Consider the following 25,217-nt stretch of genomic DNA (forward strand, 5'->3'; position numbering starts at 1 on the left):
TGGCTGTCTGAGCCTAAACCAGCCTCTGGGCTCTTGCGCTGACCTGCATGTGAACCCTGGCTTGGCTTTGGACCCTCTTTGCTCTCCAATATTGGTCCTGGATATTTCTGTCTCATGTAACCCTGGTAGTCGGATCTTAGATAACACACACTGGATGTTTCCCAAGAGGATAGAAATTAGGATGGAGCGGGGAAACTCATCATTTCTATCACCCCAAAAGAGTCATTAGATTAAAATTTGAAAAAAAAAACACAAAAAAAACTGGTAGAATTATGATTTCTCTTATCATACAACATTGATTATCATGTAATGCTTTTGTCTGGGGTTTTAACTTCCGCTATGTGAAGCAAAATCAGATCTACCTCAGAAAAAAAACTGCTATGAAAGATGATAATCATGTAATTCACAGAATATAAAGACAAAAACTCACCAAAGTGAAGCAATTTGATTTCAATACTTTACTAATTTGGACTCAAACCATGTGGGTAATATATTTATCAGGCTTTTGCACCAGTGCAAAAAACACACAGCTTACATAATCTTCAATCTAGGAGGACACAACAAGTACAAGCTCTTTTTTTTTTTTTTTTCCCTGAGTGTGACTTACTAAATCTCTGCCGGGCGTTTTCTCATGCTCCCTATACTGGCACACACATTGTTAAGCTTAATAACCTTACATATACACAAAAAAAAAAAAGAGATAAAACTGTAGAAAAAAAAGGAGATTGAAAATGGAACAAGCAAAATCTGCAGATGGATATCTGCCAAAGTGGTGCTTTAATCATTTGCCAAGACGGTGTGGAGAAGGAGAGGAGAGGGGTGAGGGAGGAGAGAGGGGGTGAGGAAGTCCATCATGTTTCTCTGCAGAGCTCTGCTGCCATCCAGCAGCAGACAGCGGTACTGCGACTCATCACAAAATGACTGCAACGGACTTTTTCCTGATCCGACTCTTCACTCCATTAAATATCAACATCAAGTGTTAATTTACCGTCAACAAAATTTATTGAATTCAGCTTAAAGAATTTTAAACAAGATGTACCAGAATGGTTATAACCATTTATGAAGTTCGACGTTAAAAGTAATGTAAAAACGTATACAAATGTGCTACAAATATATCCCGTACCTCCCATAAATTCAGGTCTTCTCACTGCAAAAGTTCACATTCAAACAAAACAGAAATTGTGGATCAGTATCGAACCAGTCGAACTTGAACCTACATTCCCCCCTCGTGCGCGCGTGCGCTCGTTCACTTTCATTGATGAAACTCTTCCAGACTTGGTCACCAGTCTTGACTGGACTTCTGTTTGATGAATTTTAGAGAGATGTAATAGAGAGCCATGAAGCAGAGGCAGACTGCCAGCAGCACCAGATAGCAGGAGTACAGAGGGTACTGGTTCATGTTCATGGCCTCCACCACCTAGGAGAGGATCAGAAAGTACAGATACTTCAAGGATGTGAACATTGTGTGAGTGTGTGTCCTTGTGCTTGCTCCACAATGAGGACCGGGATGAGTTTTTAACCAACAAAGTGAGGACATTCTAGCCGGTCCTCAAAACTTCAGTGGGCTGTTTGACAATCAAGACTTGGTTTAAGGGACGGGTCAGGCACGTATTTATGAAGGTTAAGGTTTGTGTACATGGCTTGGGAATTAATTTTATCAATGAAGGTCCTCACAGAGATATAAGTACAAAGGTGTGTGTGTATTTTACAAGGCTGTGTACCTGAAAAGAGAAATATTTGTCATGGATTTTAATCAGTACCAAAAAAAACAAACAACATTTGAACATTTTTTTGGAAAAGATAATGAAGTCAAAGTATTGGTAAACTTATTACTATAGGAAGATTCTAAAGCGCCCCCCCCCCCCCCCCCCACAACCCTCAATGGATAGGCAGTATAGAAATGGATGGGATGGATTCTAAAGGATACAGTGGAGCCAACACTCGTCATGTGAACTGTTTCATTACTACCTCTCAGTTTTTAACTCACATGTATTCCATCAACTTTAATGGTGAAGTTCCCGATGGTGACGGGGTACTGGTTGCCTCTGAACTGCACCTGCAGCATTCCCTCAAAACCCCAACGCATGAAGGAGGCGTGAGAGAGCCACGAGGCCACTGGAGAGTAAAAACACCCAAACCTTTGATTACACGCTGACCAGCATCCTCCAAAACTCCATCATCACCATATCTGTTCCCTCACCCAGCCACATATTCTCCAGGCTGATGACGAAACCTCCAGTCAAGTAGAAGACGGTGAATAAGGAGTTGCCCATGAATGCGGAGGTCTGCAGGGTGGGCAGGGCAGCAGCTACGAACAGAGCCATGGCTCGGCTGCAGTAAACCATCAACCACACCAACAGGAAGTTGAGCAGAAAACGGTCCGGAGCCTCGTTTAATCCAGCCAGCCAGTAAATGGGCAGACCATAAACCAACGTGAAAACACAGTGCTCTGGTAACTCTCCCAGGACCTGGATGAGTAGAGAGATGAGTCAGAATATGGTGAAATGTAGGAAAAAACACCTCTATAAAGAACTGAACCTGGCTGGTGTATCATCATAGACCCCTTGTGTTTCCTAATACCCCATTACAGAACCGCAGGGTGTGAGTCCAGCATGGATCAAGACTGACCCCTACTGGAGGCCCTGAGTCACTGATGCTTACCTTGGCAAAAAAGTAGGAGGTAACCGAGTACATGCCGTCCTCCAGCTCATGGTAAAGCATGGCTCGCTCAGAGTGACCTTCAGAGAGCAGGAAATAAACCTCATGTCTTTAAAGATCATAACTGTGTGATGATGTCATACTACATATCTCAGGCTTTCACAAAAAAGCACACACACACACACACACACACACACTTTTAAAAAGAAGTCTTCCTACCAACCCGTATCAGACAATATCAGCCAAACTGATGTATCGGTCGCACTCTACTTCCTAGCAACATACAGGTAATAACTCTTACTGTGATTGCAGCTTAAGCCTATAAGGTTAAACTTGGGTTAAAATCATGTAGAGGACTGTTCCAGCGTTTAGACTGAGTCATAAAGTGACTTGATTCTACTTTAAGCAGATTTATAACCGTTTAGTGTCTCAGTTTATCAGATATTTTGTTGCGATAAAATGTAATATAACATAGAGTCCAAGAACTCTGTGCGATAACCGGGTGATAACGTTGATTTTATTAACGACGCAGATGTCTGCACCTGATTAACCACATGACGAAACAGCCAATTGTGACCGTGCTGATGGTGTCACTCACATTTAGCTATGACATCCAGCACCACAGCGAACGGGGTGAGCGCTCCAATCATGTAGAGGAGCGCCACCGTGTCCTGCATGGAGAGACGCTCCTCTCCGGCTCCGTAGTAGAGACAACCCACCAGCAGGGACATGAGGAGGGCTTCGAAGCCGTGGACCAGTAACGTGACCAGGTCTCTGTAGTCATTGTACATGTGACGCCTGAGGGAGAAACAGGAATACCAATCAGTGAGTGCGCGCACGTGTGTGTGTTAGTGACCTTCCTGTGTTAAATCTGTGCAGATGAGTCTCATCACCTGATTAAGATGGTAAACTGGTGAAGTCTGCCTGGTAGTCGGTTACTTTCCTTGGAAATAGCTATTACTTCTTCTCCTTTCACTGTGCTGGGCTGCTGAGAGCTGCAAGTAGAACAGTGGGTCAGGGTGACTGGCACCAGGAGACTGAAACCAGTTTCACATAAATATTAAAGAGATGAATTCCTCAGAATGATGACTCGGCCCATGTTAAACACCTTCAAATGTCATGAGTTTTGTGTCCACAGTTAAAAAACACTTGGCATTTGAGTTCTTCACAATATTTAGTTTTGAAAACCATGTAAAAAGAAAAAGTGACACCAAGCAGCTGCAGCTGCTGCAGCTAAAAATGATATTAATGGTCGTACCAATGTCCCAGCACAGTTTCAGCTTGAACTCACTTTCCCAGGTGGTGTGTGTATCCAAAAATAACACTCACAGATTTTTGCCTGAAGCTAATGGAGACCAACAACGAAACGCCAGCAAAACTGTCCCAAACGTCAGTTTTCCAATAATGCACTTCTTTTTTTTTATTATCCAGTACTTTGGTTTGAGCTAAAAACAAACTAAATGAAACAAAATCAGATAAGTGCTCGGGTTGTTCACACACTAAGGAGTCATGCGGGGGGGGGGGGGATTATACTTTTTGTGTATAGTAACACTTTAATTTCAGAGAATCGTCTCACACCCATTGTCTCTCACATCACCCCAGGGGTCCAGTCCATCTCATTTTTTCCAAGTAAATGAATAACCTCTTAGTTCATTAAGACATAAAAATAATGGAAAATGTCTGTTTTAATATCATACAACCTCATTTTCTTATAATGATTAGTTCTCTCATTTGAGCTGAAGTTTGTCTGATTGCAACACCAGACAGTGCGCCACCTACCTGTCAGACAGTGTCGGGGCTGTGCTGCTGTCAGCTGAGTTCCACATGTGATCATCTGTGTCTCGGACCTTTTCCGTGAACTGCTCTGCCAGAACTCTGGCCCGCTCCAGGCACTTGGCCTCCTGATCCGGACAACGCCGGTCTATACTGATCAGATCAACTGAACACAGCAAAAGAAAGAGGCTGGTAAAATGGCGAGGAACTTTCAACTTTCATCCACCGAAATAAATTCTGCTTTCACACACCATAGAAGTCGGAGGGGTTGCAGTAGCGTGGGCAGGGGTATCCCAGCGCTGTGAAGTAAGGCACCATGTCACGAGCAGCTCCACAGTAAACGGCTGACCCCGATGAGAGCAGCACCACCAGATCGAAGAGCTGGAAGATGTCTGATCTAGGCTGGTGGACCGACAGCAGGACCAGACGGTTTCCCCGGGCCAGGCGGGACAGGGTGATCACCAGATTGTGGGCTGTGAAGCTGTCTAACCCTGAGGTGGGCTCGTCCAGAATCAGAATACCTGAAGTAGTTGTGGGGATGCAGAATTAAGCCAGAAAAGGAAGAGGTATGAAAAGTACAGTGGAGATGCAGAATAATTAGCTGTAGCTGTCTCTCTGTCCTTCTGTCTGCTTGAGTGTGTGTGTGTGTGTGTGTGTGTGTGTGTGTGTGTGTGTGTGTGTGTGTGTGTGTGTGTGTGTGTGTGTGTGTCTCTGTCTCTGTCCTTCAGTCAAGGCAGATGGCCGCCCACATAGAGACCAGGTCAGACATTCCTGCCCATTTATTTGTCACTGTTGCTGAGTGTTTCACGACAGCAGAAATATTGGGTCTCCAATTCCACTCGTTATTCTAGACATTAAATAAATATTTACATGAAAAAAAATTTACCTCGACTGGACTAGAAGCTCTTGGAGAATTAACACCACTTTGCTCCGCGTCAGGTACCAGGAATATTTGTTCGAGTGTGTGATCAGAAAGAGCAGTGACTGAAAGCTAGTTTACAAAATATTCCAACATGGCAACAATCTAGAGCTGCAACTTTCTACCCATCTACTCTACATGTACCTAGAACCTACTACTTCAACCTGAATGAGTGAGTACATTTTCCACCTCTAGCTGGCAATTTTAAGTTTAATTTACAAGTTTCAGTTCTATCAGATGCTTTTTAGTTCTAAAAACTCAGAGACGAAAGGTTCTAAAATGGAAGTTAATGAAGGCATGACAGGTTTTCCAGGATTTCTCTCCTCTTGTCCTCTCTCACCAGGGTTCCAGAGCAGTTGGACGGCTATGCTGACTCTCCTCCTCTCCCCTCCAGAAACACCTCTCACGTAGTCGTTCCCCACCCTGGTGTGTGCACACTGGCGCAGCCGTAACTCTGCGATGACATCATCCACCTGCGACAGACACACAGAGCAAAGAGGTGACAAACATTTAGAGTTTCATGCATCTTTTTATTTTAAAATTTGAAAATTGTATGTTTTTTTTATATCACATCACCCTCTGGTCCCTCTGAGCCTGGCTGAAGTGGGTTGGGAGCCTCAGTTTGGCTACAAAGGCGAGTGTCTCCCGGACAGAGAGGTGAGGAAGAAGACGGTCATCTTGGCGGACATGAGCGATACTCTTCTTCACCAGCTGAGGCGTGTTAGGTTTCCCGTTGATGAGAATCTCCCCGGAGGTCATGGTACCACCTTCATCCCGACACGTTATGATGTCCAGCAGAGACGTTTTTCCACAGCCTGTGTGAGGAACAATTACAGTATAAGCCTACAACATTTCTCCTTGTAAAACACAAAAAGAAATTCAAGTGAGCAGATTAAAGAGGAATTAATTTCATATAATCTGTAATCTGTTGCCTCCAAAAGAACCTTATTTTTTATTCTTTTTGTTTTCACTTTATGCCTGAGGGACAAGTATCCCTCTCAAGGCTTTCAGGAAGAAAACAAACCTGTTTCTAATAGAAAGGGGTTTTTTTTCCTTCAGGAAATGTAAAAGAAATTGGGTGAAGATGGATAAGTAGCAACAACGTCCATCAACAGTTCAGCATCTGTCTGCAGACTAGTGATCCTGGCTTTTTCCTTTTTTACGTTTAGAAAATGCTGTACTTTGTGTGTGTGTGTGTGTGTGTGTGTGTGTGTGTGTGTGTGTGTGTGTGTGTGTGTGTGTGTGTGTGTGTGTGTGTGTTACCTGAGCTGCCAATGATTGCCAGCATCTGTCCGCTGTGGACTCTGAGGCTGAGGTTGTTGATGGCCGTCTGCTTGTTTCCTTTGATCTCCCACGGCAACTTGAACTCAGACAATCTCTCGTACCATGGGATCTGAGCCGCTGTGTCCACCTGGGAGCGTGCACACACACGCACACACGCACACACGCACACACGCACACACACACACACACACACACACACACACACACACACACACACACACACACACACACACATAACATTTACCCAATGAGCACAAACGTGTGCACGGCAGACGATCACACACATGCAGAGGTTAAAACAGTTAAAGATAACCGAGTGTGGCAGCAGATCAGGTACCTCGTAGTGCAGGTTATTGACCTCCAGCTCATTGCACCCTCCACTGTAGGTAAAGTAGAGGCTGCTGTCTTCCTCTGACGAAAACAACTCTTTGTCTTGATGCTGGTAGAAAGATGGACAGACAGACAGACAGGTCATTGACACACTCATCTGAAATGGTTCACATTCTGTAACAAAAACCAACCTTTTCAGTTTTCTTGAGTCATTTCTAATTAAAACGATAGATTTAAAAAAAAATCTTACAAGAAACTGAAAATAGATGATTGCTGGCTTGATGTCTGTCCCTTCCTGGAAGAACGTTACTTTTTTTTTTGAAGAAAAAAGTAAATGATGGAATTTAGGTTAAGGAAGTAACAGGGGGGAAATTAAATATATTTATATTGGGTTCAATCTTTTTTTTCTAATATAAAACCTAAAATTGCAATATTAACCATTAGCATGTAAATTAATACTAAATATGAATGCAATTTGAAATCATTCTTTGCTGAAAAGAGCTGCGTGCACAACATACGCAATCTGCACATCTCACCTTTGAACTCCAGTTTATTTTAACTTTACGGGTCATTTTAATGAATTGTTGTTTGACTAAATGATGACTCGGTGTGATGCATGACAATCTTAAAGCACATGTGCTGTGTGTGTATTTATCAGTATGCACGTGCGTTTGTGTGCGCAAATGCAGGTCCAGAGTTCACTTAAAATGACTGAACTGTCACTATTGTGTAACCCTTAAATATGTCTGACGAAACAAGCTAAAAACTGCGAAAGTGTACAACAAGGTCTCACCAGCTCCCCTGCACCTACGTTTTGGTTGAGCCGGTGTGAATTGAGCCAGTGAAGCTTTTGCTTTAACCAAAATTAACAGTGTGTTTATTTAAAGCCAGCTTCAGGTGACGGATCCGATGAAAGCCTGCTGGAACATTCGACAAAATAGCTATAAAACAAAGGAGGAACAAGGAATCCTGAGCTGCGTCATCCGCCAGAAATATTTACCAATTTTAATATTTCATTTACTAAATTTGAGTTTTGTTTTTTTTAATTTACCATTAAAAAGAAATAAAAACCTTTTTTGTTTTCCCTTAAGTTAACGATATTCATCTTTCTTTCTCTGCTCAGTTTTGGCTTTAAATGGGGGAAATAATCACCTGTATTTGACCTTCATCATTATTAATCTACTTCAAGGAACATAGAGTCAATCAAGTGGATCGTAATCAGTCAAAGGGATCAACTCAGGGGCTCGGAATATTGGTGCAAAGGAGACAATGTATGGTAATGTCTTGCTAATATTGTCCCAAATATCTCCGTGATCCCATGTACCAGACTGACCTGTGAGGAGCCGTTGGCGTGCCTGACGCCGTTGTCTATATCTGCCTCCATTATGTTGCAAGTTGTTGGTTGACGTTCGTCAGGTCAGGAGGTCAACGCCCCTCTTTTTCCTCTTCTGGTAGGCTTTTTTCACTCTCCAGGTAAATGCCACGATTGCTCTGCAGCTCTCTGTCTCTCTGTTTGGTACTTGGACTCCAGTCCAGCTGAAGACTTTCTCTTGCCCACAAGCTTCCCCTCTCACCAAGCTCACGTCATGTAGACTCTTCATCTGCTTTGTGCCGTCATTTATGGCGTTTCTAGTGGACACAGCACAATTTGAGGACTGAGGTGAGACTGACAGCGAGTCAATCTACACCCCATGTGCTTTTTCTCTTCTTTATACAACGCCAGATCAAAGTTCTCTCTGATAACGCAACATTCGCTGTGTGTTTATGGTTCCTGAGAGACACCGATGCACATCCACTGCTGTGCTGTGCAGGGGGAAAGACACCGAGGAAAAACAGTGCGGGATCGTGTGAAGACACCTTTAGATCCTTACATGCAAAGTCTGGGTGATGTGGCCTGAACACACCAGACGGAATTGATACAGCCAGGGTTTGGATTTGAGGATTGTCCAGAAAACATGAACAGATTCTACTCAATGCAGGCGGTGGAGCCGGAAAATGAGACCACAACCTCCTTCAAGTTTGTGTCAGAGATGAAGAGCGACGTATGGAAGGAAGGGGCTGAGGAGCGATCAGAGCCCCCCTGCTGCCTCAGTGTTAACAAAATCTCCTACACAGTCAGGTAAAGATCTCCTATACACTCGGGTAAAGATCTCCTACAAACAGGTAAAAATCTCCTACACACTCGGGTAAAGATCTCCTAAAAATACTGCCCCTATATCCGAGTGTGTGTGTGTGTGTGTGTGTGTGTGTGTGTTTTTGTGTGTGTTTCAGTGAGCGTGTGGGTCCGTGGTGGGACTTACCCTCCAACAGGAAGCGGTGGACTCGTCAGATCCTCAACGAGGTTTCCTTCCACATAGAGAGTGGGCAGATCATGGGCATACTGGGCAACTCAGGTTCACACTCATCTCTCAGTCCAAAGAGCAACAAAAAGATAAAATAATCAATGATGAATGAATCTCAGCTTCTTCTTCTTTTTTTAAAAAAAATATTCTTGTTAGCAGTTAAAATGTGACAATATGTGACATTTTCAATTTATTCTGTTAAATATCAGACACTCTCTACTCCTTCTTTTTACTCTATACGTGTTCCTGTGGCGTCCAGGTTCAGGAAAGACAACGTTGTTGGACGCCATTTCAGGGAGGATTGGAAGATCTGGCACACTGCTGGGTGACATCTTCATTAATGGCAGGAAACTGCAGAGGGAAGAATATCAGGACTGCTTCTCCTATGTTCTGCAGGTGACACACAAATATGCTAAATCAATGTGCAATAAAATCAAAATAGGAACACATCAAGAACCCCCTGTATTGTATCAGGATGTATCTCAATGAAGTCATATCGTTATGGCAGCTATGTTTAGTATGCTCTTTGACTGGATACAATAGTGCAGCTTTGCAATATCATTCAAATAAATTGGAATTGCACGGTGGTGCAGTGGTCAGCACTGTCACCTCACAGCGAGAAGGTTCTGGGTTCGAGTCCCAGCTCTGTGTGGAGTCTCCATGTTCTCCCTGTGCCTGCGCGGGTTCTCTCTGGTACTCCAGCTTCCTCCCACAGTCCAAAGACATCAAGAGGGGACGAGGCTGATTGATACTCTAAATTGACCGTAGGTGTGACTGTGAGCGTGAATGGTTGTCTGTCTCTATGTGTTGGTCCTGTGATGGACTGGTGACCTGTCTAGGGTGAACCCTGCCTCTCGCCTGAAGGCTGCTGGGATAGGCTCCAGCCCCCCAACCCTTAACAGGATAAGAGGTAGAAAATGGATGAATTGAAATTTTGAATAAATTGATTTTGATAAATCCTTTTATCTTTACCCACACGGGACACAGAAAGTTTCCTTTTCCAGCTCTATCTTGAAAATGCATCTAAATCATATAGCATATATTTATATATTTACAGTGATAAAATCATATTTTGGGGTTCTTGCCATCACTCAGCCCTGTTGTTTATGTTGAGATTCTGTTTTTGGATACCCCATTTTGAAATAGGGTTTAAACATGGTCCCCAATGATACAAGAAAATAACCATAAAATTAGAAATTAAACTAAAAAAAACAAACCTCCAGCACAAGTTCAGAGTTCTTCATCATCTATAACACAGTCTCTAGCTGCTGTATTTGCCAAAAACCTTCCATTAGCATTACTAAAGAGAATGAACAGTGGTTTGAAAATAGTTAACACTCACAACTAGCACACACACACACACACACACACACACACACACACACACACACACACACACACTCTCCCCTTTGCCCTAGTTCCCATCACACTCTGGTATCAGCTTCAACTTTGCCCAACACTCACAAATGTGAGTGGACGCATCCATGCAGATCTTTTCTATGTATTAAAGTTGCCTGCAGTGGTTAGACAGCTCACTCTAAATACCAAACCACAAACTTAATGAGCACACTCCATTTTGCAAAACTCCTGAAAAGGTTGCCCTGGACTCCGTATGAAATTAACTTAAGACCCTTGATAGCCTCCTCATACACTTAATCTCTCAATGAGAGGTGCTCAAGTGTATCCAAAGCCTGAATTGAAAACACTGGCTTAAAACTGGCCTCGCTTCCATTCAAATCATCTCCCTGCTCGCTGATAGCACCCCCGCACACACACTCACACACACACATGCACCCCTCACCTCCAATCTGCTCTCTAAGCCTTGTCATTAACTTTCCCTGCTAAGCTGTAGATGAGGAGCTGATATGAGCACCTGATATTAAAGTCATTCAGATGAGAGACTATGGAGAGGTGGGATTGGGCAGCGTCTTAATTGAGGCAGGCAGCAAGTTCAGCAAGTTCAAGCAGTGAACGTGTGTGTGTGTGTGTGTGTGTGTGTGTGTGTGTGTGTGTGTGTGTGTGTGCGGGCGCGCCAATGTATATATTTGAACACGGCAAAGTACACCTGTGTGTGTGTGTGTGTGTGTGTGTGTGTGTGTGTGTGTGTGTGTTTGTTTGTCACATTCAATCAGTCAATCAAATTTATCAATTTAGCCCCCCTCAAACTAAATAATTAGTAACTCAAATTATTTACAAATGAAAATTTCTGAAGTGGGGCAGCACGGTGGTGCAGTGGTTAGCACTATCGCCTCACAGCAAGAAGGATCCAGGTTCGAGTCCCGGCTCCGGCACGGGATCTTTCTGTGTGGAGTCTGCATGTTCTCCGTGTGCCTGCGTGGGTTCTAGGTGGTACTGTGAGTGTGAATGGTTGTCTGTCTACATGTGTTGGCCGTGTGATGGACTGACGACCCGTACAGGGTGAACTCTGCCTCTCGCCCGAAAGCTGCTGGGATAGGCTCCAGCCCCCCCCCCCCCCCCCCCCCCATGAATGGATGGAAGTTCTGAAGGAGGAAAAATGTAATAAGACTAATGCTCATCCAAATTAAAAATACATGAGAACAATAAGACAAAACGTCACACAAAAAAAAATCTAAAATGAATATATTTGATCAACTTTTAAAATAAATTGTAAAATTTTGACACATTCAAATGAACTGTGTCCTTGTTTTATACTCAAAGTGAGATAAAACTATTAAATAAAGGCACATTAATCAAAAATGATTTCTGTTATAAGTTGCTGATTTGTTTGTTTTGACAGCACTGATACAGAATAAAATGATTTGGGTCACACTCAGAGGGGCCAGCAGTTAATTTCATGAAGTTTAACAGTCAATCTGTAAACGCCAGTACCAATACTTGGCTCCTCCCCTTCACGCTGCATGTTAGCCTCTGTGACTCTGCATAAAAAACATTAAAGAAAAAGAAAAGCAGGGACCAAGTCATGACAGAAGACCAAATCGTATTTGATTGGGATCAATCTGGAGGGAGAGTGACCTCATGAAACCGTGCTCCAAATTTCAGATCTACCACGATTAAGACTTCTTTTCAGGTCATGTTATGTACCTTACGTTCAGAAAATCTACTGTTAGACTGTTTGTGGCTCGCAGAAAGTCTGTCCACGTGCAGGGAGGGGCATCAAACCTGGCATTGTGTTGCATAAAATGTGTGATAATAGCAGGTTTATAAAACAATGCACAGCTCGGTGCAAGTAAGAGACACCCCCCTCTCCCCCTGCAGATAGCAAACACAGAACTCGGAAGCGACCCCGTACGTAGCACGTTTACCAGGTCGCATCGTCTTCCTTCCATGCAAATCCACAGAATTTTCTAATGTTTTTTAGAATGTTGCATGTTTCTTTTGCAATTTATCTTCACAACAGACCCATGAGATTCTTGCCTGACTCCATTTTCCTTGTTCCTTCTTTTTATTAATCTCTTGAGTTTTTTCTCTCTCTCTCTCTCTCTCTCCGTGATTCTGTCTCTGTCAGAGCGATAACCTGTTGAGTTATCTGACCGTGGAGGAGACTCTGACCTACACAGCTCTGCTGGCCCTGCGGAAACACTCGGCCAAAGCCATCAAGAAGAAGGTGACTTTGGAAAGCTTTCTCTGTCCAGTCCATTCATTTTCTTCGGATTAAACTTGGCTTTTCTCTTTTCCCCTAGTGGGTGAAAGACTAATCAAAAGAGACAAACAATGGAAGAGTGCATTCAGAGGGTCAACAGCCATTTAGCAACCTGCAGCACATCATAGTCAAAGGATTTGATTTGTTTGTATAAATATAAACCTACAGTGGGAGCATCGTACCTTCACTTGAGGAGAGAAATTCACACTATTTCTGAATTAACGAGTTAAGTCATGAGAATTTATCTAATTAAGTGAAAAGATTATGTAATTTTTCTTTCTCGGGCGAATAACAAAACCCTTCTGTATGTAAACCTCCTCTTCACCCGACTAATCGCTGTCAACAGTAAACCGTCCACAGCTGACTCGTCAGTAGTGATAATGTTCTTGTCACTTGACCCTTGACCTTTTGCTTCCTGTGCAGGTGTCGGCAGTGATGGCCGAGCTGAGTTTGAGTCATGTGGCCCACAGTGTCATCGGAGGTCGTGTTTTCCCGGGAATCTCTGGAGGCGAGAGGAGGAGGGTCTCCATCGCCAGCCAGCTGCTTCAGGACCCCCGTGAGTACATCCAGACAATCCCAGGAGTTTTGTCTCTCTTTCACAATCGGGCTAATATTAGTGCTAATTTAAATATTTGCAATTTTGCACCCTCGAATGGCACAACTAGAATGACCGCCTCCACTTGCTCAGCTTACATTCATGTTTGTACAGACTCATGGACTTTGGGTTATTTGTCTCTGTTAAATTAAAGGCAAAACTTTTTTCAAACATTATGATGTCAAATTGAAGCCGACCTTTGACATTTTGGATATAATCACTTCATGTTATTATATATTAGTGTGAATTTCTTTCAGAAATATTAGTAGGTGAATTCAAGAGTTGTGTGACGGAAACATTTGTTTTCATGTAGTCACAGTGACCTTGAACGTCCACCACCACCAAAGTCACTTCATCCTCGAGCCCCAGTGGATGTTTGTGCCAAATTTGAAGAAAAAAAACAACAAAAAAACTCAAGGCAATCTTGAGATAATATGAGGTGACAATGACCTTGACCTTTGACCACCAAAATCCTTTCACTTCAGTTCCATTTGAAGTTTGTGCTAAATTTTAAGAAATCCCCTCAAAGCATTCCTGAGCCGCTGTGTTCTGGATGGTTTTAATATTTGTGCTGGGAGGCAGCATCAAGGGATGTTGGACTGTGTCACACAAAAGAAAAGGAGGAAGTTAATCACAGGACCTGAATCTCCCCAAAGAGTTTTAGAAGTCAACACTGAGGGGAAAAAAAACAACCCAAAAAACAGAAATGTAAGTAAGAGAGGAGCACAGGAAGGCTTGAGACGGGGATGAAGGGAGAGATGGAGAAGAGTAATGAAAGTCGAGGTTATCACACCGCAAAGAGAATGAGCAGAGACCAGTGTGTGTGTGTGTGTGTGTGTGTGTGTGTGTGTGTGTGTGTGTGTGTGTGTGTCCGCTCAGGTGTAGTTTATCACGTCTACAGTCCTCTGGGGAGGTTGAAGGGTCTCAGTCCTCATTCAGGATTAGAATGGCCATGTTCGTGCGCACACACACCCAGAGTCACACACGGAGTAATGAGGAGTTCCCATTCGCTGCCTCTCCAATCAACCAGGAAATGAATTAATCTCACAATTAAAGCATCTGTTAATTCCACACTGCTTTCATACAGCAAATAGGCAATCTTTTAATTGTCCTAATTAGAGTAATTATCTAAAAAAAAAAAAAGAAAAAAAAGAAACCGCTTATCTTCACAAGTTAAGTTGGCTCCACTGAGAGTCCTGCCTAATAAAAAGTACATTTAAAAGTTTCTTCTTACTTAAAAGAAGAGAAAAGTTACCGGCCTGTCTTTCCTGTACTGCTCTCAGACCTTTGGCATGTGTGCAGGTGATGACATCATTCTGATGATGTAATTGCAGGGGTGATCCTATTGGATGAACCGACCACCGGCTTGGACAGCATGACGGCCAATCAGATCGTGGTGCTGCTGGCAGAGTTGGCCAAGAGGAGCCGTATCGTCGTAGTAACCATCCACCAACCGCGCTCTGAGCTTTTCAGGGTGTGTTTCGAGACAACAGGAGAAAAAAACTAGCATTTATACTTCCTTTAAAAGTGATTTGAATATTGTGATAATGCCCGACTGATTAGTGTTTGTCGATGAAATGAAAGTGTTTGTCTCAGGTGTTCAGCAGGATTGCGATAATGAGTCGAGGAGAGCTGGTGTTCTGTGGTCAGTCAGAGGAGATGGTGGACTTCTTCAGCCAGTGTGGATATGAGTGTCCAGAGTACTGCAACCCTTTCGACATCTATGGTACTACAATTTTTCCAAATGCCATCCAAGCTTGGGAGTAAAAATCTGAATACGAAAAGTAAAAAAAGTGATCAATTTTTGTCATATTGGAAAAAAAAAAAATAGTTGACTTCACCTCGGTGGACACGCGCAGCACCGAGAGGGAGGCCGCCACCTTCAGTCGCATGCACGAGATCACATCTTCCTACCAGAGGTCCGCCATCTATAAGAGCATGCTGGGAAAACTGCAGCAGAGCCTGCAGAGGGTGGACAAGCCCGCCATCCCCTTTAAGAGCAAGGAGTCGCCCAGTGGTGCAGCCAAACTAGAAGTTCTTCTCAGGTCAATGAAAGACGACACTCAGATCCTGCTGCATCATGAACCAAGAAATAAATATGTAGCACATTCATGAGCTTTGTTGACAATGTGGGGGTTTTTTGTGTTTGTGAGTGTGTGTGTGTGTGTGTGTGTGTGTGTGTGTGTGTGTGTGTGTGTGTGTGTGTGTGTGTGTGCAGGCGGACAATGCGGAACCTGTCCAGAGACAGGATGGGCGTTCTGATGCGTCTCTCCCAGAACCTCATCTACGGCCTCTTTGTCGCCTTCTTCGTCATGCATTTAGACGATGATGTCACTAAGGGTGCCGTTCAAGACCGCATTGGCATCATCTACCAGAGCGTTGGCGCTTCGCCTTACACCGGCATGTTGAACGCTGTCGCTCTCTGTGAGTTCCACCGACGGCAAGCGTCCGCACAACTCCACATGTACTCCCTCAGTTGTTACAGAGAGTGCCTTTAATGTGACTGACTTATCTTTTTATCAGATTATTATCCTATAAATAATCATCACATCTTTATCGTTTCATTCTCCGCTTACTGATTATGACACCATTTAACCTTCGCTCTCAGTCAGTTTTGACGGGTGAAGCTAGGAAAAGAAGACGAGTCAAATAATAAAATTTTTATTATAATTTTTTATCTTTATTGGAGAAAATTCAAATAAACATCACCACAAAACATACAGACAATATATTCCTGGGTGGGATTAAGTGCAGTGAAGTGCGTTCTTCTGATTACATCGTGGATTAAATATCCACATGCGGTGGATACGATGACCTCAGGGGAATTTGGACATGCGTGGTGGTCCATCACCTGCGTACAGGAGATGTATTATCTTTAATAAGCTCCATGTTTTAAGTGTCTTTATCTGGGTCTGTAAGCTCTCTTATCTCTTACCTGCTAGGTGAAAGTGGCCTGCTGTCTGCAGTAGTTTTTTTTTTTTTTTTGTTCCATTCAGCAAAAAGTATGTGAAGTCTTAACTGGATGAAAATATCTGAGGAGACTTTCAGTGTCTTAGTCCCTCTAATAAAAGATTAAGAAGGGAGTACTAAATTCATCTAATCTGCAAGATTAAACCGGATTTGGTTATAACTGCAGAGTCAATTTTATGGATATAGAAATGAAATTCTAGAATAAAAATCAAACCCTCAACTTTTTGAGGTATCCTGCAAACAAGCAAACAATCTCCTCACCTCCTCAGAGAAGATAATAAGAGAAACATAAACAAAAATCCAATTTTGTTCTTAAATAACCTGCAGTTTTATTCAGAGCCTCAACGACTGTACTCATAGTACACACGCCTGCATTTGTTTTTCATCATAATGCATCTTGTCGTTTCAAATTCACCACTTCATCCTGCCGTCTAATGTTTAAAAACAGCAAAGCCACTGGAATAGCTTGGATTTCGCTAATGCTCCCACTGTCGATAGGAGGTGAGAGTTGTTATTGTTCGTCCTGATGTCTGGAGCTGTTATGTTTAACACAATTAAGAGCTCAATAAACCTGAGAGCCTTTGTACCTACAGACCTGCGCTACCTTTACTATCACTAGTATCTGTTCAACATGGTCATGGCCACTTGTTATTGCACCTCATGTCTCCTAAGACAAGTAAAGAAACTTTGACACACATCCGGTAGAGACAAGAGAAACAAGGAACCGAAGCCTCATCTCTGTAACCTCAATCACTGACATGCTAAAGCCAAAACGGCAAACACTTGATTTTTAATTGTTTCAGGACCTGGTTGAAGTAAGATTCCTTTATTAATTTTATTGTGTGATGTCACATGATAAATGATTACGAATGACTCCTTCTTTTTTGCTTCATCTCCTGGATAATTTTGGTTAATGCTCTTGAAAACACGAGCGTTTGCTGATGAAGCTGTTCAAAAAGCTGTCACTATGTTTACACCCTTTGGTCAGGCATGAGTTCTAAGACGACATAAACAATCGTGTTCTCAACCAGCAGAGTGTCTGCGTGTCTGTAAAGAGTGATTATCTGATCTCGGCTATCAGCTCAAGCTCAAATCTTCGCTTTAGGGCTCTTGTTGCCACAGATTCTGGGGATAAGAGACGTGATAAAACTCTGAGCTGGAAAGGAGTCGCGCTGTTGTTAAACGGTAATTAAGCGCACTCCACGAGCACCCAAACAGCTGGAGGTGGAGAGCGTGGATACCGGGTTAACCTTGAGTCTCGTAGATAACAGTTGATGACGTGAAAGGGAGAGAAAGAGAGCGAGAGAGAGAGAGAGAGAGAGAGAGAGAGAGAGTTCACAAGTGACTATTTGAGTGGAGCAAGAATCTCCTTTGTTCTCATCCCTCCATCCTTGCATCTTTTCCTCAACAGTTCCGGCCTTGCGAGCCATCAGCGATCAGGAGAGTCAGGATGGTCTGTACAGTAAATGGCAAATGTTCTTGGCCTACATATTCCACATCCTGCCCTTCAGCATCCTGAGCATCTTCATCTTCACCTCCTTCCTCTATTGGTGGGTGGTGTATATTTAAGAGTCGCTTGTTCCCGTTGAATTGCAGTTTGTGACCCTCCTGTTTTCCCCCCAGGACGGTGGGGATGAACCCTGACAGTGTGCGCTTCCTGTGTTTCACCGCTGTGGTTCTGGTGCCTCATGTTATAGGTGACTTAAGAAGGGAAACTCACCTGTAAAAACTCCTGACACGTAGCTGCAATATTTACTTCTTCTTACTCTCTTCGTTATTCCTTTTTCAACTCCCGGGTGTTTGATACTTGAAGACATTTTCTTTTCTGACTTATTAAAGATTTATTCATGTTTATCAGGTGAGCTGCTGACTGTGGTACTACTGGGAGTTGTCCAGGACCCTAACATGGTCAACACTGGAGTGGCTCTGTTAAATATTGCAGGGATCTTGGTGGGCTCGGGCTTCCTCAGGTGAAACGTCACATATGATGTTTGTGTTGTGAACAAAAACCCTAAATGAATTGGATTTACGGTGTTTTAACATCTCAGTAGCATCTGAAATGTGAAGGAGCGGCCGATGTTAACTCCCCCGAGCTGCGCGTGAACATGAACACTGGTTTCTCTACTCTGGATCTCAACAGAAGCACCCAGCAGATGCCGACGGTCTTCCAGTGGCTCAGCTACCTCACCTTCCAGAAGTACAGCTGTGAGCTGCTCATAGTCACCGAGTTCCACGGACAGGAATTCAAATGCAGTAAGCGAGTCTTTTCTATCTGCGGGGAGGCAAATGTCAAGATCAAATTAACTCTTTCAATAACTACACACAGAGAGGTTTAAAATGTGAAAACCCTACTTTTATGACAAAAGCGACTATTCAAGGAGACGATTTAATGACAAAGTGTTTAATGGTGCAAGAGGTGAAGTACTTGACCTTGATGTCACAACCTTTAGAGAACTCTGGTAGTATTTTTCATGCAAACAGCTGATTCGACTGGCGTTGAATGTGAAAGCTGTTTCCTGAGCATGGGACACTCACAGACCGTCTTTGTCTGTTCTAGATGTTTCCAAACCATTACCAGGAGCCTGTCTGGTCACTAAAGGAAATCAGATCATTGATGAAGGTTACCCTGGCGCCCTGTCCCGGTACACCATGGACTTTGTCCTCCTCTACACTTTCCTCCCGGCCCTCCTGCTGCTGGGGATGATCAGCTTCAAGCTCAGAGACAAACTTGTGCTTCATTAAAATCCCAGTCGCACATTTAGCAGGAAGCTAAACTGAGGTTGGTTGTGGCAGTTTGAAGTTTGTTATTCAGAGAGGAAGTTGAGGAGTAGAGTTAGGTACTGTGTTTGCCGTTGACTTAACCTCCAAACATGAAAGCACTTAGAAATTTCAAAGTAAATATTTGTACCCCAAAGCTTTAATTAACATTCTGAGATGAAGTTGTACGATATATCAGGATTAATCTGGGTTGTAACGTAGTTTTATTGCTAAATGTAATATAAGGTAAATGACTTCTGTAAAAACTTATACCAACAGTGAAGCTGTAGTCGTTGTAAGTAGCTTAAGTTGTAGGTGTTGGACCAAACACTATTTGTACGAATGTCATGACTTACTTTTGTATTAAATAAACATCTAATATGGTGGATGAACCTCATGTTTTTAGTTGAAACTGATCGCTAAAATCCCTTTCATGGCTTTTGTTAATGTAATCCATCATAAAAGCGAAGGGACTCCACTTGTAATAATATTAGAACTGTTTATTTTACATGTACATGTTCATAATTACTATACAAGTAGTTTTGTGTTGCCTCAAACAAATCTTTTGAGTTTTGCACGTTGTTGAAAAGTCCCAAACAAGTCGAAAAAAATAGACACATAATAACATGCTAAATAATCTCAAATGGATGTGTGTTGATATGTGCGATCATAAAGATGAATCATCACGAGTCCAGCTCTAGTCCTCTCCACGACCTCGATGCGTTCTTCTTGTATTGCTCCAACTCCTGCACGACAAGAGAGACGGACACAGAGAGGCATCGCGTTTTCATCAGTCATCGAACGGAGTGAAGTGAATCAGAGCAGGCAGTCGCACAGAGACGTGAAGCCACTGAAACACAGATTCTGTCACGGCCAACGTCACCTGCGCCTGATAAGAGGGCAAAACAACAAACACTAAATCAAACTGATGTTGTGTTATTATGGAACTGGCATATCTATTAAACGAGGCGTAACCCTCAAATGTGATTGGATGCTGAGGTCATACTATAACACGGCGAGATACAAAATGAATTAATATTACCTGATGATGGGCACCAACCCAGGCTGATGGTACATGAGGTCAGGCGGATATTGTCTCTTATCATTACAGACACAGGATGTAGGAAACCACACGGACTGGACTGCATGTACTCGGTTGGAACAAACCTTTAACCACCTCTCCTATTGGTTCCCCGCACCAATCGCATTATGTGTCATCCAATGGCAGAGGGACATGGCCGACATCAGGTGAGTCAGTCGGAGATAGCAGCGCGCGGTTTGTGTTTGTGACAGACAGGTGACTATAGTTCAGGTGCCTGAGTGGCACGTGGCGGGTAGGCCACCAGAACGACTTCTAATCTCTCAGTTAATAATCTGGCTAGATTATAACCCTTAAATGAGACCCTGACACCAATACAACTACATGGAAACTGAGGAACATTTAAGATGTCCCAGAACAATCTCTTCGTCTCTCTCAGGTGGGAATTCTGGAAATTAGCTTTGTTTCCTAGAATACACTAAAGACACTCTAAAGTCTATAAAAAAAAAAATCGGTGTAGACTGGCGTTTATGGCTAGAACGAAAGAGAAAAGAGCAAAATTGCTGGAAACGTATTAACCCAGAGGAAAAGCTCCTTCAGTGGCGACACTGTGTCATCGCAATAGTTTCTTTATTTAATTAAGGTTTTCTGGTCTGTTTTCATCATCCGTTATCTTCCATAAAACTTGCCTCTCCTCCCAGCAAGTCAAAAGTCCAAAAACCCTGATTGCCGTTTGTCCAGAACCTTGGGGGAATGTGAGGATGATGGGAGTGTTCAGGAGGCGTTACCTGGTCTTTCTGTGCTCTCATGGCGTCAATCTGAGGCTCGCTGTATTGAGGGTCCTTGGCTGGATCTTTCACTTCCTTCTGCTCGCCCGTCCTCTGCAAACACATTCACAGAAATATTCCGAAATGTGAGCCGCCTATGACTGACATCAGGGGGAAGCTGTAACTTACCTGTGAGGGGAAGACGCGCTCGTAGACTTTCTTCCACAGGTCCACGGGGTTCTTGGCGTGCAGAGAAGTGATGTCCACATCAGTAGTAGGAGGAGAGCCTGAGGTAACGTCATTCAAGCATGATATCACACACGCATGATATCACACACGCATGTCCAACAAGGCACAATACATTTCATCTCCCATCTTGATTATATAACTACAGCAACTTAATATTATGATTTATTACGATCAGTTTATGCTTTTTAAAATACTCGATCACTGGAAAAAGTTGAACAATAAAAGTACATAAGAGCCAAAATGAACAGAACTGCACAGAAAAAAGGCCTTCTTTACATGATCGTCCTCCAACTTCAGCTTGTAAATGTTCTTTGCAGTAATCATATTAAAATAGTACAAGCTAGTACAAGTACAACAGGAAGAAAAGAAGTTTTGGAATTGAATGGAAGTTTTTGCTAGCACTGATCATCAAACTAGTGCCTGAGAGTGTCAAGAAAAAAAAAAACACCTCTTCTAAACAGAGTGAATATTTTTTCTCTCACCTATAAAATTGTATACACACACACACACACACACACACACACACACACACATATATATATATATATATATATATATATATATATATAAAAACATACACACACACCTCCTCAGACACCCCCCCACACACGCACACTGCTGCTAACAATTAAACAGACCATCAGCCCTCTGCAGTAAGACAATCACACACTCACAACATCTCATGGACTGAGACTTGCACTAAGCTGCACTTTATGTTACATTTTCTTACATTATCTATACATATTTTTGAACACATAAGACACTACGTTTCACAAGTGCTTTAATTAAATGTCTGTGTTATTCATATGTATGCCTTTTAAGCTGGGAGACTCTGCAAAATTTTGTTATGTTCTAAACATGACAATTAAAAACTCTTGAGTCTTGCTTAGCATGCTAATTCTGATTTGATGTTTTACTGCTTTTGACCACACGGCGGTGCTGTTCTTACCAATTTGGCTGAAGGAGTCAGACCCTGCCGGAATGAGGAGAGGCTTGGTGGGGTCCAGAGAAACAGTTTTCCTGATACAAAACGCCAAAAACAATCAGCTGCACTTTCTTATCTACAGTCTAAATTAGTCGTTAATTTACGACTGAGAAAGTCAGTGGGTGCTGTGACGCCGGGTTACCCTCCTCACCCTTTGTTGAGATCAAAAGCCAGGTGGGAAAAGAAGCTCTTAGTTTTTGACATCAGGGCCTCGGACTTGATGCTGGTGAACTGGAGGAAAGGTGGATGAGAACACGGACAACATGGAGGAAGCTTTTTTTTTTTTTAAGGGTGAGAAAAAGTACAAACATAATAAAGGATTTCCGAAAAGCGATAACTGAAGTGTTCGGTGTCAGCAGACTTACGGTGAGAGAGGCGGCGTAGTAGTGGGCAATAAAACGAAGTGTTTTACAAACCACTTTCCTCTTGTCAGAGTCAAATTCCTGCAAAAAAGACAGAAAAACTCTCCTTTTAAACATCTATCGCGACTGCTTGTGCACTTATTTATCAGTAATTAAATGCCATGGCTGTGTCTGATTTAACGTGTTGAAGTAAAAGGTTAAATCAAGACGTTAAGTTATAGATTTGTGTGAGGCTTAAAGTTTCTTGTGATTTATTTGTTTCCATGGCACAAAGGGGCAAAGAAAAAAAAAAGAACGAGACAAACAAAAAAGACATGGTTTTCTGAGCAGTTATTGAACAAACACGATATATTTCATTCCTTTGGCATGTCAGTGGGTAATAATAAAGGTTAATTAAAATAAAATAAGTTGTATTTTACCTGAAAGATGTCGTACTTGCTGCCAATGATGAGCAGAGGCAGAGGAAAGGGACTGATTAGCTCTCTGTCCTGTTGAGAGAATCTCCGTTAACTCAGGATACAACATGCAACTCGTTTACCTCACCTGACTGAAGAAAAGGCTAATTTTCATATATGCAGTATAGCAGGATGTGTGTGTGTGTGTGTGTGTGTGTGTGCGTGTATCCTACTGGATAGTCTTTAGGTAGAGCGCGTGTTGGCAAGAGTGCCGTTGCCTGGGGTTTGGATCCACTTTGGGCCTTTTGTGCCTGAGAGGAAACTATCTCCACCTGAACTCGTGCTGCCTGCAGGAGTTTTTCCATGGTTCCCCACAGAAATTCTGGTTTAGACAGATCCAGGACCAGGATGATGGAGAGAGACCTGGAACAGATGGGAAGGATTTTGTGCCGCTGTGCTGAGTGAATGTACAGAGGAAGCCGCTGCTGCACCACTGAGGCTCAGACCAATGAAACATCTCGTTTGGATCTTACCGTCTGACTTGAAGATACAAAAACATGAATATTCCTGTATTAAACACCACAAACAAACAAAAAACAGAGACCGTTAGATTTAGGAAGCGTGAATGTGTGAACTACCTGATACTGACAGGCGTGATGGGGATCTGGACCAAGTCTGACAAAGACGTCCCTCCTCCCAGCTCCCACAGGTGCGCTATGTCTTTGGGCTGATGAAACCAACAGTTACTTTTATCACACCTATTACAGGTTATGCGCAATCATTTCCAGATATTTATTGTAATAAAACAAGCTATGCAGCTCGTTTTGGAGTATAAATACTTCAAGATGTATTTTTAGGGTATTTGTTCTGTCATTGATTGCGAGGCATTTGATGTAACTTTTACTTTTGCTCCATTTTTACATTTAAATATTAGTGTGCAGTTACAGGCAAATCGTTCTTTTTTATTCTTAACCGAAGGTGAGACGTAGGACTTTGTGAGTTTCAACTGAATTCTGCTTAATGTTCACTTTAGAGGATCTGCACGTTTCAGATTAACTGTTCCCGTCTCTGAAAGTTCGATGAAACACATCAGTGATTTGAACTCATCAGAACTAACCAGTAAATAAACTCACGAAACTCCTTACTGTGTTGTGGCCTTTGGCTCGTCTGCCGAAAGTGTACTCCAGAGCCAGAGTCGGCTTAGGAGGTTCATCCCTGGAGCGACGAATTAAACATGGGTGTGAATTACTAATATAATGATAATAATAATAATTATTATTATTGTTATCATTACCAAAACTCACCTGTCGAGGCATCTGAGGAGAATGGAAGTTTTACCCTGAACAAAACAAAGAGCTTCAATCACCAGGCCAGTGAGTAAAGACAGAGACGATATCAAAGACGAGACAAGAGTGATTACGTCACAAGATAGTGAATGTGTGTCAAACACACCCCGGTCTTGCTCCCCATCAGAACAACGGTCCTCTCGCTGACCGTCTCTCCCGCGTCCTCCTCTCCACCTCCGGCTGCGTCCCGACTCTGGACCTCCGCTGCGGCTGCGGCTAACTCCCACAGCTTATCAGAGCTGATCAACAAAAAGCAAATACGTCGTTAGAAAGTGACGTAATTGTTTACTGACATCTTCGGGAACAATCTGTTTGAAAAGCAAAGGTTTCATCACCATGTTTTTGGCATAATTTTCTGATATTCCAACCCCACCACTTAACGAGCTAACATGCTAAATACGAAAGAATCAGCACAAGCGTTGCCAGAGCAACGGCGCATATTGATGACGTTTCTTCCTCTTTGGACATTGTGGGAAAGGTAGTTGATTTGAATGTTGCGTGAAATTGCCAGTGTATATCAATAAAATTGTACAAAATGGGGTTGTGATGCAATCATACTGAGTTTTCACCTGGAATCACTGGTCCAGATGACATAGAAGCTTTTGACAAAAAGATCTTCATTAAATATAAATTCAATAGAGAAGATAAAACAAAATATGATGAAAAGAGGTGTTGAACTATCAATACAAACAGAAGACGTCAACTCTGGCCTTTCTTGACTGTCGTGTATGTAAACTTTCAATGAATATTTTTCTTTTAACTCTTTACACCAACAGTAATTAAAATAGATATTGAGGAAAATGTATACATACGACCCAAAACAC

At 42.7% G+C, this 25,217-nt stretch overlaps 3 protein-coding genes and 1 long non-coding RNA gene across 5 annotated transcripts; 2 read left to right on the forward strand and 2 right to left on the reverse strand.

The window, feature by feature from the left end:
- Positions 1-476: 476 nt before the first annotated feature.
- On the reverse strand, positions 477-8,650 carry abcg8 (ATP-binding cassette, sub-family G (WHITE), member 8). The gene is made up of 13 exons (XM_086180942.1): positions 8,298-8,650; positions 6,972-7,073; positions 6,614-6,761; positions 5,927-6,165; positions 5,691-5,823; positions 4,683-4,952; positions 4,438-4,597; positions 3,552-3,653; positions 3,257-3,456; positions 2,662-2,738; positions 2,201-2,468; positions 1,988-2,115; positions 477-1,417 (listed from the first exon to the last, which is right to left on the reverse strand). Exons 1-13 carry the CDS (start codon positions 8,346-8,348, stop codon positions 1,280-1,282), a joined length of 2,016 nt encoding a protein of 671 aa, XP_086037068.1. The 5' UTR covers positions 8,349-8,650; the 3' UTR covers positions 477-1,279.
- Positions 2,855-6,359, forward strand: LOC147247302 (uncharacterized). Its single transcript, XR_015109534.1, has 3 exons — positions 2,855-2,945; positions 4,688-4,997; positions 5,694-6,359. It is a non-coding gene; the product is annotated as an uncharacterized LOC147247302 (long non-coding RNA).
- abcg5 (ATP-binding cassette, sub-family G (WHITE), member 5) lies at positions 8,024-19,618 on the forward strand. Of its 2 annotated transcripts, XM_086180944.1 has the most exons (15): positions 8,024-8,624; positions 8,776-9,083; positions 9,236-9,357; positions 9,566-9,702; positions 12,794-12,892; positions 13,352-13,484; positions 14,858-14,997; positions 15,120-15,249; positions 15,355-15,568; positions 15,742-15,947; positions 17,905-18,043; positions 18,117-18,190; positions 18,352-18,463; positions 18,634-18,746; positions 19,051-19,618. In XM_086180944.1, the coding sequence occupies exons 2-15, from the start codon at positions 8,920-8,922 to the stop codon at positions 19,233-19,235; spliced, it is 1,968 nt and encodes a 655-aa protein (XP_086037070.1). In that variant the 5' UTR covers positions 8,024-8,624; positions 8,776-8,919; the 3' UTR covers positions 19,236-19,618. The 2 variants fall into 2 exon arrangements, with proteins under 2 accessions (XP_086037070.1, XP_086037069.1); XM_086180943.1 differs by having other exon boundaries at positions 8,024-9,083.
- A 136-nt stretch (positions 19,619-19,754) lies between these two features.
- On the reverse strand, positions 19,755-25,076 carry dync2li1 (dynein, cytoplasmic 2, light intermediate chain 1). Its single transcript, XM_086181451.1, has 13 exons — positions 24,729-25,076; positions 24,500-24,632; positions 24,352-24,386; positions 24,193-24,262; positions 23,686-23,774; positions 23,281-23,470; positions 23,072-23,140; positions 22,656-22,733; positions 22,442-22,521; positions 22,255-22,325; positions 21,246-21,343; positions 21,078-21,170; positions 19,755-19,996 (listed from the first exon to the last, which is right to left on the reverse strand). Exons 1-13 carry the CDS (start codon positions 24,740-24,742, stop codon positions 19,934-19,936), a joined length of 1,083 nt encoding a protein of 360 aa, XP_086037577.1. The 5' UTR covers positions 24,743-25,076; the 3' UTR covers positions 19,755-19,933.
- Between the last annotated feature and the right edge of the window lie 141 nt (positions 25,077-25,217).

This window comes from Aulostomus chinensis, chromosome 16, assembly GCF_037954235.1.
Source record: "Aulostomus chinensis isolate RoL2024-O1b breed Wild chromosome 16, RoL_Achi_v1.0, whole genome shotgun sequence".
Classification (NCBI taxonomy): Eukaryota; Metazoa; Chordata; class Actinopteri; order Syngnathiformes; family Aulostomidae; genus Aulostomus; species Aulostomus chinensis.

What these genes read in the sequence shown, in the direction of transcription:
- abcg5 (XM_086180943.1), top strand. Translation starts at nt 8,920, where the DNA reads ATGAACAGATTCTACTCAATGCAGGCGGTGGAGCCGGAAAATGAGACC. An exon ending in GCTTCTCCTATGTTCTGCAG is followed by an intron (nt 9,703 to 12,793) that starts GTGACACACAAA and finishes TGTCTCTGTCAG; the next exon opens with AGCGATAACCTGTTGAGTTA. An exon ending in TTCACCTCCTTCCTCTATTG is followed by an intron (nt 18,044 to 18,116) that starts GTGGGTGGTGTA and finishes TTTTCCCCCCAG; the next exon opens with GACGGTGGGGATGAACCCTG.
- dync2li1 (XM_086181451.1), bottom strand. An exon ending in CTCCTCAGATGCCTCGACAG is followed by an intron (nt 24,263 to 24,351) that starts GTGAGTTTTGGT and finishes TCGTCGCTCCAG; the next exon opens with GGATGAACCTCCTAAGCCGA. An exon ending in CTCTACCTAAAGACTATCCA is followed by an intron (nt 23,141 to 23,280) that starts GTAGGATACACG and finishes TTCTCTCAACAG; the next exon opens with GACAGAGAGCTAATCAGTCC.
- abcg8 (XM_086180942.1), bottom strand. Translation starts at nt 8,348, where the DNA reads ATGGAGGCAGATATAGACAACGGCGTCAGGCACGCCAACGGCTCCTCA. An exon ending in ACGCCAACGGCTCCTCACAG is followed by an intron (nt 7,074 to 8,297) that starts GTCAGTCTGGTA and finishes TCTTTCTACCAG; the next exon opens with CATCAAGACAAAGAGTTGTT. An exon ending in CCAACTGCTCTGGAACCCTG is followed by an intron (nt 4,953 to 5,690) that starts GTGAGAGAGGAC and finishes CAACTACTTCAG; the next exon opens with GTATTCTGATTCTGGACGAG.